The following is a 12,318-nucleotide window of genomic DNA, read 5'->3' as shown; positions in this document are numbered from 1 at the left end:
ACGTACACACAAACACCATTCATGATACATGTGAACGTACACACACTAACACCAGCTGTGATACATGTGAACGTACACACTAACACCAGTCGTGATACATGTGAACGTACACTAGCACCAGTCATGATACATGTGAACGTACACACACTAACATCAGTCATGATACATGTGAACGTACACACACTAACACCAGTCATGATACATGTGAATGTACACACACTAACACCAGTTGTGATACATGTGAACGTACACACTAACACCAGTTGTGATATATGTGAACGTACACTAACACCAGTTGTGATACATGTGAACGTACACGAACACCAGTCATGATACATGTGAACGTACCCACACTAACACCAGTCATGATACAAGTGAACGTACACTAACACCAGTCATGATACATGTGAACGTACACACACTAACACCAGTCGTGATACATGTGAACGTACACACTCTAACACCAGTTGTGATACATGTGAACGTACACTAACACCAGTCGTGATACATGTGAACGTACACTAACACCAGTCATGATACATGTGAACGTACACACACTAACACCAGTTGTGATACATGTGAACGTACACACACTAACACCAGTCGTGATACATGTGAACGTACACTAACACCAGTCATGATACATGTGAACGTACACACACTAACACCAGTCATGATACATGTGAACGTACACACACTAACACCAGTTGAGATACATGTGAACGTACACACTCTAACACCAGTTGTTATACATGTGAACGTACACACTAACACCAGTTGTGATACATGTGAACGTACACACACTAACACCAGTCATGATACATGTGAACGTACACACACTAACACCAGTCAGGATACATGTGAACGTACACACACTAACACAAGTTGTGATACATGTGAACGTACACACACTAACACCAGTCGTGATACATGTGAACGTACACTAACACCAGTCGTGATACATGTGAACGTACACACACTAGCACCAGTCATGATACATGTGAACGTACACACTAACACCAGTTGTGACACATGTGAACATACACACTAACACCAGTCGTGATACATGCGAACGTACACTAGCACCAGTCATGATAAATGTGAACGTACACACACTAACATCAGTCATGATACATGTGAACGTACACACACTAACACCAGTCATGATACATGTGAACGTACACACACTAACACCAGTTGTGATACATGTGAACGTACACACTAACACCAGTTGTGATATATGTGAACGTACACTAACACCAGTCATGATACATGTGAACGTACACACACTAACACCAGTCATGATACACGTGAACGTACACACACTAACACCAGTCATGATACATGTGAACGTACACACAATAACACCAGTCATGATACATGTGAACGTACACACACTAACACCAGTCGTGATACATGTGAACGTACACACTCTAACACCAGTTGTGATACATGTGAACGTACACTAACACCAGTCGTGATACATGTGAACGTACACTAACACCAGTCATGATACATGTGAACGTACACACACTAACACCAGTTGTGATACATGTGAACGTACACACACTAACACCAGTCGTGATACATGTGAACGTACACTAACACCAGTCATGATACATGTGAACGTACACACACACCAGTCATGATACATGTGAACGTACACACACTAACACCAGTTGAGATACATGTGAACGTACACACACTAACACCAGTCATGATACATGTGAACGTACACACACTAACACCAGTCATGATACATATGAACGTACACACCCTAACACCAGTCATGATACATGTGAACGTACACACCCTAACACCAGTCATGATACATGTGAACGTACACACACTAACACCAGTCATGATACATGTGAACGTACACACACTAACACCATTCATGATACATGTGAACGTACACACACTAACACCAGTCATGATACATGTGAACGTACACACCCTAACACCAGTCATGATACATGTGAACGTACACACACTAACACCAGTCATGATACATGTGAACGTACACACCCTAACACCAGTCATGATACATGTGAACGTACACACCCTAACACCAGTCATGATACATGTGAACGTACACACACTAACACCAGTCATGATACATGTGAACGTACACACACTAACACCAGTCATGATACATGTAAACGTACACACTCTAACACCAGTTGTGATACATGTGAACGTACACACTCTAACACCAGTTGTGATACATGTGAACGTACACACTCTAACACCAGTTGTGATACATGTGAACGTACACTAACACCAGTCGTGATACATGTGAACGTACACACACTAACACCAGTCATGATACATGTGAACGTACACACACTAACACCAGTCATGATACATGTGAACGTACACACACTAACACCAGTCATGATACATGTGAACGTACACACACTAACACCAGTCATGATACATGTGAACGTACACACACTAACACCAGTCATGATACATGTGAACGTACACACACTAACACCAGTCATGATACATGTGAACGTACACACACTAACACCAGTCATGATACATGTGAACGTACACACACTAACAACAGTCATGATACATGTGAACGTACACACACTAACACCAGTCATGATACATGTGAACGTACACACACTAACACCAGTCATGATACATGTGAACGTACACTAACACCAGTCATGATACATGTGAACGTACACTAACACCAGTCATGATACATGTGAACGTACACTAACACCAGTCATGATACATGTGAACGTACACTAACACCAGTCATGATACATGTGAACGTACACTAACACCAGTCATGATACATGTGAACGTACACCAACACCAGTCATGACACATGTGAACGTACACTAACACCAGTCATGATACATGTGAACGTACACTAACACCAGTCATGATACATGTGAACGTACACTAACACCAGTCATGATACATGTGAACGTACACTAACACCAGTCATGATACATGTGAACGTACACTAACACCAGTCATGATACATGTGAACGTACACACACTAACACCAGTCATGATACATGTGAACGTACACACACTAACACCAGTCATGATACATGTGAACGTACACTAACACCAGTCATGATACATGTGAACGTACACTAACACCAGTCATGATACATGTGAACGTACACTAACACCAGTCATGATACATGTGAACGTACACTAACACCAGTCATGATACATGTGAACGTACACTACAACACCAGTCATGATACATGTGAACGTACACTAACACCAGTCATGATACATGTGAACGTACACTAACACCAGTCATGATACATGTGAACGTACACTAACACCAGTCATGATACATGTGAACGTACACTAACACCAGTCATGATACATGTGAACGTACACTAACACCAGTCATGATACATGTGAACGTACACTAACACCAGTCATGATACATGTGAACGTACACTAACACCAGTCATGATACATGTGAACGTACACTAACACCAGTCATGATACATGTGAACGTACACTAACACCAGTCATGATACATGTGAACGTACACTAACACCAGTCATGATACATGTGAACGTACACTAACACCAGTCATGATACATGTGAACGTACACTAACACCAGTCATGATACATGTGAACGTACACTAACACCAGTCATGATACATGTGAACGTACACTAACACCAGTCATGATACATGTGAACGTACACTAACACCAGTCATGATACATGTGAACGTACACTAACACCAGTCATGATACATGTGAACGTACACTAACACCAGTCATGATACATGTGAACGTACACTAACACCAGTCATGATACATGTGAACGTACACTAACACCAGTCATGATACATGTGAACGTACACTAACACCAGTCATGATACATGTGAACGTACACGAACACCAGTCATGATACATGTGTACACTAACACCAGTCGATACATGTGAACACACTAACACCAGTCATGATACATGTGAACGTACACTAACACCAGTCATGATACATGTGAACGTACACTAACACCAGTCATGATACATGTGAAGTCGTACATGTGAACGTACACTAACACCAGTCATGATACATGTGAACGTACACTAACACCAGTCATGATACATGTGAACGTACACTAACACCAGTCATGATACATGTGAACGTACACTAACACCAGTCATGATACATGTGAACGTACACTAACACCAGTCATGATACATGTGAACGTACACCAACACCAGTCATGAGACATGTGAACGTACACAAACACCAGTCATGATACATGTGAACGTACACTAACACCAGTCATGATACATGTGAACGTACACCAACACCAGTCATGATACATGTGAACGTACACCAACACCAGTCATGACACATGTGAACGTACACTAACACCAGTCGTGATACATGTGAACGTACACACACTAACACCAGTCATGATACATGTGAACGTACACACACTAACACCAGTCATGATACATGTGAACGTACACACACTAACACCAGTCATGATACATGTGAACGTACACACACTAACACCAGTCATGATACATGTGAACGTACACACACTAACACCAGTCATGATACATGTGAACGTACACACACTAACACCAGTACATGTGATACATGTGAACGTACGTACACACTAACACCAGTCATGATACATGTGAACGTACATGTGAACGTACACTAACACCAGTCATGATACATGTGAACGTACACACACTAACACCAGTCATGATACATGTGAACGTACACACACTAACACCAGTCATGATACATGTGAACGTACACACACTAACACCAGTCATGATACATGTGAACGTACACACACTAACACCAGTCATGATACATGTGAACGTACACACACTAACACCAGTCATGATACATGTGAACGTACACACACTAACACCAGTCATGATACATGTGAACGTACACACACTAACACCAGTCATGATACATGTGAACGTACACTAACACAGTCATGATACATGTGAACGTACACTAACACCAGTCATGATACATGTGAACGTACACTAACACCAGTCATGATACATGTGAACGTACATGTGAACGTACACTAACACCAGTCATGATACATGTGAACGTACACTAACACCAGTCATGATACATGTGAACGTACACTAACACCAGTCATGATACATGTGAACGTACACTAACACCAGTCATGATACATGTGAACGTACACTAACACCAGTCATGATACATGTGAACGTACACTAACACCAGTCATGATACATGTGAACGTACACTAACACCAGTCATGATACATGTGAACGTACACTAACACCAGTCATGATACATGTGAACGTACACTAACACCAGTCATGATACATGTGAACGTACACTAACACCAGTCATGATACATGTGAACGTACACTAACACCAGTCATGATACATGTGAACGTACACTAACACCAGTCATGATACATGTGAACGTACACTAACACCAGTCATGATACATGTGAACGTACACTAACACCAGTCATGATACATGTGAACGTACACCAACACCAGTCATGATACATGTGAACGTACACCAACACCAGTCATGACACATGTGAACGTACACTAACACCAGTCATGATACATGTGAACGTACACTAACACCAGTCATGATACATGTGAACGTACACTAACACCAGTCATGATACATGTGAACGTACACTAACACCAGTCATGATACATGTGAACGTACACTAACACCAGTCATGATACATGTGAACGTACACTAACACCAGTCATGATACATGTGAACGTACACTAACACCAGTCATGATACATGTGAACGTACACTAACACCAGTCATGATACATGTGAACGTACACTAACACCAGTCATGATACATGTGAACGTACACTAACACCAGTCATGATACATGTGAACGTACACTAACACCAGTCATGATACATGTGAACGTACACTAACACCAGTCATGATACATGTGAACGTACACTAACACCAGTCATGATACATGTGAACGTACACTAACACCAGTCATGATACATGTGAACGTACACTAACACCAGTCATGATACATGTGAACGTACACTAACACCAGTCATGATACATGTGAACGTACACTAACACCAGTCATGATACATGTGAACGTACACTAACACCAGTCATGATACATGTGAACGTACACTAACACCAGTCATGATACATGTGAACGTACACCAACACCAGTCATGATACATGTGAACGTACACTAACACCAGTCATGATACATGTGAACGTACACTAACACCAGTCATGATACATGTGAACGTACACTAACACCAGTCATGATACATGTGAACGTACACTAACACCAGTCATGATACATGTGAACGTACACTAACACCAGTCATGATACATGTGAACGTACACTAACACCAGGAACCCATAACAAACATTTATCATGAAAAAATATAATAACAGCAGATACAACTGTACAAGAATATGTTGACAAGATACAGTGAGGCATGACATGTGTCTGTTGTTGACAAGATACAGTGAGGCATGACATGTGTCTGTTGTTGACAAGATACGGTGAGGCATGACATGTGTCTGTTGTTGACAAGATACAGTGAGGCATGACATGTGTCTGTTGTTGACACGACACAGTGAGGCATGACATGTGTCTATTGTTGACAAGATACAGTGAGGCATGACATGTGTCTGCCGTTGACAAGATACAGTGAGGCATGACATGTGTCTGTTGTTGACAAGATACAGTGAGGCATGACATGTGTCTGTTGTTGACAAGATACAGTGAGGCATGACATGTGTCTGTTGTTGACAAGATACAGTGAGGCATGACATGTGTCTGTTGTTGACAAGATAGTGAGGCATGACATGTGTCTGTTGTTGACAAGATACAGTGAGGCATGACATGTGTCTGTTGTTGACAAGATACAGTGAGGCATGACATGTGTCTGTTGTTGACAAGATACAGTGAGGCATGACATGTGTCTGTTGACACGACACAGCGAGGCATGACATGTGTCTGTTGTTGACAAGATACAGTGAGGCATGACATGTGTCTGTTGTTGACACGACACAGTGAGGCATGACATGTGTCTGTTGTTGACACGACACAGTGAGGCATGACATGTGTCTGTTGTTGACAAGATACAGTGAGGCATGACATGTGTCTGTTGTTGACAAGATACAGTGAGGCATGACATGTGTCTGTTGTTGACAAGATACAGTGAGGCATGACATGTGTCTGTTGTTGACAAGATACAGTGAGGCATGACATGTGTCTGTTGTTGACAAGATACAGTGAGGCATGACATGTGTCTGTTGTTGACAAGATACAGTGAGGCATGACATGTGTCTGTTGTTGACAAGATACAGTGAGGCATGACATGTGTCTGTTGTTGACAAGATACAGTGAGGCATGACATGTGTCTGTTGTTGACAAGATACAGTGAGGCATGACATGTGTCTGCCGTTGACAAGATACAGTGAGGCATGACATGTGTCTGTTGTTGACAAGATACAGTGAGGCATGACATGTGTCTGACGTTGACAAGATACAGTGAGGCATGACATGTGTCTGTTGTTGACACGACACAGTGAGGCATGACATGTGTCTGACGTTGACAAGATACAGTGAGGCATGACATGTGTCTGTTGTTGACAAGATACAGTGAGGCATGACATGTGTCTGTTGTTGACAAGATACAGTGAGGCATGACATGTGTCTGTTGTTGACAAGATACAGTGAGGCATGACATGTGTCTGTTGTTGACAAGATACAGTGAGGCATGACATGTGTCTGTTGTTGACAAGATACAGTGAGGCATGACATGTGTATGTTGTTGACAAGATACAGTGAGGCATGACATGTGTCTGTTGTTGACAAGATACAGCGAGGCATGACATGTGTCTGCCGTTGACAAGATACAGTGAGGCATGACATGTGTCTGTTGTTGACAAGACACAGTGAGGCATGACATGTGTCTGTTGTTGACAAGATACAGTGAGGCATGACATGTGTCTGTTGTTGACAAGATACAGTGAGGCATGACATGTGTCTGTTGTTGACAAGATACAGTGAGGCATGACATGTGTCTGTTGTTGACAAGATACAGTGAGGCATGACATGTGTCTGTTGTTGACAAGATACAGTGAGGCATGACATGTGTCTGTTGTTGACAAGATACAGTGAGGCATGACATGTGTCTGTTGTTGACAAGATAGAGTGAGGCATGACATGTGTCTGTTGTTGACAAGATACAGTGAGGCATGACATGTGTCTGTTCTTGACAAGATACAGTGAGGCATGACATGTGTCTGTTGTTGACAAGATACAGTGAGGCATGACATGTGTCTGTTGTTGACAAGATACAGTGAGGCATGACATGTGTCTGTTGTTGACAAGATACAGTGAGGCATGACATGTGTCTGTTGTTGACAAGATACAGTGAGGCATGACATGTGTCTGTTGTTGACAAGATACAGTGAGGCATTACATGTGTCTGTTGTTGACAAGATACAGTGAGGCATGACATGTGTCTGTTGTTGACAAGATACAGTGAGGCATGACATGTGTCTGTTGTTGACAAGATACAGTGAGGCATGACATGTGTCTGTTGTTGACAAGATACAGTGAGGCATGACATGTGTCTGTTGTTGACAAGATACAGTGAGGCATGACATGTGTCTGTTGTTGACAAGATACAGTGAGGCATGACATGTATCTGTTGTTGACAAGATACAGTGAGGCATGACATGTGTCTGCCGTTGACAAGATACAGTGAGGCATGACATGTGTCTGTTGTTGACAAGATACAGTGAGGCATTACATGTGTCTGTTGTTGACAAGATACAGTGAGGCATGACATGTGTCTGTCGTTGACAAGATACAGTGAGGCATGACATGTGTCTGTTGTTGACAAGATACAGTGAGGCATGACATGTGTCTGTTGTTGACAAGATACAGTGAGGCATGACATGTGTCTGTTGTTGACAAGATACAGTGAGGCATGACATGTATCTGTTGTTGACAAGATACAGTGAGACATATGTGTCTGTTGTTGAACTTAAGAACTAAAAGCAGCATAACAGTCGCCTCACTGACCCTTGATACATAACATAATAACTGACACGAAAGCAACAATTATTATAAGAACTACTAAGGAACAAGAAACAGCAGAAATGCACATGAAAGAACATGACTCACGAAATCGTAATAACACGATTGTAAACAAAACACGGAGTGTTAGGGCTCACTTGCCATGGGTTGAATCCCCGCCCGTTTCATGGGTTGAGAGAATAAGTAGTAGCAGACTAGCACATAGGAGGGCAAAAATAATAACAGTACACCTAAGAGCACAACAACAGTACATATTAGGGCATAACAACAGTATATAAGAGGGCATAACAACAGTATATAAGAAAGAAACAACAGTAGTACGCGTAAAGAAATACCAGGGTACACATTATAAAAAAAATACGAGTAAAAAGTGTACTCACGGTAACCATTCTTGGCTAGTACGATCATGCGTGAGTGCCTGAGGCTGCTTCTGGTGGGTGTATGTCGCCCACCCAGCGTCTGCACCACCAGGCTCTGTGGCACCGTTGTGCACAGATTGTTGGCTTGTGACGGTGTCCGCACCAGCAGCTGCTGCTGCTGCTGCTGCTGACCACCCTCTGAACCCGACATCTTGGCCGCCCACGTTGCGTCGCACACTGATACCGGACGAACCCGCTCCTGAAAAATGGACAGGTAGGCCAGTGAGTGGTGGTATTTTTGTATAAGGGACAGACTCTTTCTTGAGACATGGACGGGTACGTGAGCAGTGGTACAGACACCAGACGGACCCGTTCTTGAAACATGAACGGGTACGTGAGTGGTGGTACAGATACCAGACAGACTCGTTCTTGGAGCGCAGATATCATAGTGAAAGAGTGTTAGTGGCAACGTTGTGGCAGGTGGGTTGTGGGAGTGTACAGTACCTAGCAGTTTTGAAGGAAAAACTTGTACTTTTGATGACGATGTGAAATAAAGAAGACAAGATGAGGAGGAAGAAGTGAAGTAAAGAAACATGAGGAGGAAAAGGAGGTGTAGTAATGAAGACAGTAAGAGGAGGCGAAGTAGAGAAAACAACATGAAGAGAAGGAAGACGTGAAGAAAACGTGAATGAGAAGTTACCTTGGTGGTTGAGGCAGCGCTGGAGGACGATGAGGAAGCAGCACTCACACTTCGAGTTCGAGGCAGTGTGGAAGACATAGTGGTGAGTCAGGTAGACCCACCTACTGGTGAGTCAGGTAGACCCACCTACTGATGAGTCAGGTAGACCCACCTACTGGTGAGTCAGGTAGACCCACCTACTGATGAGTCAGGTTGACGCAGGTACTGACGAGCCAGGTATTGCCACAGCTGTAACACATGACACAGGTGAGTCAAGCATGTAGGTGAGAGGTGAGTCAATGAGTGGGGCCTCACCGCAGTGTAACAACTACCGGAGGTCGCGGTGAGGGATGACTCATATAAGTCAAATATGCGGAAGCAGAAGTCAGGCAGCAGGGCAAAACTTCCAGCCACTCACAAATAAATTAGACACATGTGCAACTCTTGGGTATCTTTATTGAGGAAACGTTTCGCCACACAGTGGCTTCATCAGTCCATACATAGGAGAAAACTTGAAGAACAGGAGGAGAATGAGGTAATCAGTCCCTCAACCTTGAGTCGATGTGTTCAGTCCATCAATCTTGAGTAGAATACGGCAGTGTCTGACAGACACTGCAACTTCTTGGGATCTTAATACTTAGGAATTCTTGGCTTGCCTAATTCTTGGGCACAACCTACTTCCACATTGAACAAATGTGACACCACCTATGACTGCTGCACCTCTCCTGCCATACGGTTTATAAGCTGCTTCTCCGCTCATCTGCCGTATTCTACTCAAGATTGATGGACTGAACACATCGACTCAAGGTTGAGGGACTGATTACCTCATTCTCCTCCTGTTCTTCAAGTTTTCTCCTATGTATGGACTGATGAAGCCACTGTGTGGCGAAACGTTTCCTCAATAAAGATACCCAAGAGTTGCACATGTGTCTAATTTATCAACATGTCGGTTCTCTGAACCATTCATCTACACTCACAAATACACTATAAGAATACACTTTAAACAACTAAAAATACGCCATAAACTAATGCAACACAATAACATCAACTACAACTACATTATATAAAAAGGCACCAGTCAAAATTACCATGAAAATAATTAGATCAATTAAAGTGAAGTGTTTCATAAGGGACAATATTTAAAACAGTGAAGCAGGATAAAGAATACAACGCTTTTATGTATATAAAAAATGACTGTCCATAGCACCTTGTAAGTAGTATCTGTGATAGATGAAGACCGGAGGATGAAGATAACAGTGACATATATTCTATCACGATATAGCTTATTGTCATCAGTGAACATGTTTATGCTGCTATTTTAGTCCCTCGTCTATGTTGTTTATACTGGTTGTTAACAACAAAGGGCCCAGTGCTGATCCTTGTGCAACACAAATTTATGCAAACTCTGTGGTGTATCGCCACAAAAAAAAAAAGTAGAAATGACTGATGGTTTTGGCACTGCTTCTGTAATTGCTGCTGCCGAAATGTTCACAATTTTGATCGTATTAAAGCTGTTATTTTACTCTCTACCCTAAGTGGATACTGTTTATGTTAATTTCACCTCTTTTGTTCGCTAATGGCGCTTGTGTTCACAGAAGCGTCATTAAACATTACATCCTGGATGTAATGTTTATATAAAAGAACCTGCTAATACAAAAAAGTAAGTGGTGATGTGGTGTCTAGTTTAGTAAGATAAGTTTCACTAAGCATCCAGAGACTGTGAATGATGCAGAGTTTAATGAAACAAAACTTGCAGTGACTATTACTGCTGATTGTAAACACAATCTGTTGCCACGGTCTCTCTCCTTAATACTAAGTCTGCCTTCTGGGACATTCATTAGGTGATTCTCAGTGTAGCAGTGTAGAGTAAATGTGTTCCTAGTGTCGTGCCTGTGGCATGCATACCTATATATGTTCTCAGACTCTGCTTATACTAGAGGTTCCTACAAGATAACATTTTTCACGGCGACGGCATGTAATGCTATGAACGCCGGCACTGGTGTCTCACACCTTTCCTTCCATTTTTAACTAGCACGTCCCGGACTTGTCCTGGCTTTCAATCACATGCACACAAAAAAATGTTGTGTGGAGTATCAGGTTGTGGTACATGTTAAGCAGAGTGCGCCAAGTACAAAGATGATGAGTAAAGGACAAGAGCAACACTGACGAGTCTTTACT

The 12,318-nt window shown here is 42.3% G+C and overlaps 1 protein-coding gene across 3 annotated transcripts in view; it reads right to left on the bottom strand.

Moving 5' to 3' along the window:
- LOC128696437 (uncharacterized) overlaps positions 1–12,318 on the bottom strand; it is a 142,586-nt gene that overhangs the window by 56,134 nt on the left and 74,134 nt on the right. For all 3 annotated transcript variants that reach the window (XM_070092509.1, XM_070092510.1, XM_070092508.1), the window contains 2 exons: positions 10,162–10,389; positions 9,483–9,720 (listed from right to left, as the gene is read on the bottom strand). In XM_070092509.1, coding sequence (XP_069948610.1) covers positions 9,483–9,720; positions 10,162–10,239 — 316 coding nt within the window. In that variant the 5' untranslated portion in view covers positions 10,240–10,389. The remainder of the gene's footprint in view (positions 1–9,482; positions 9,721–10,161; positions 10,390–12,318) is intronic.

This window comes from Cherax quadricarinatus, chromosome 39 (assembly GCF_038502225.1).
Source record: "Cherax quadricarinatus isolate ZL_2023a chromosome 39, ASM3850222v1, whole genome shotgun sequence".
Taxonomy (NCBI): domain Eukaryota; kingdom Metazoa; phylum Arthropoda; class Malacostraca; order Decapoda; family Parastacidae; genus Cherax; species Cherax quadricarinatus.
This window is presented reverse-complemented; position numbering and strand designations above follow the sequence as displayed.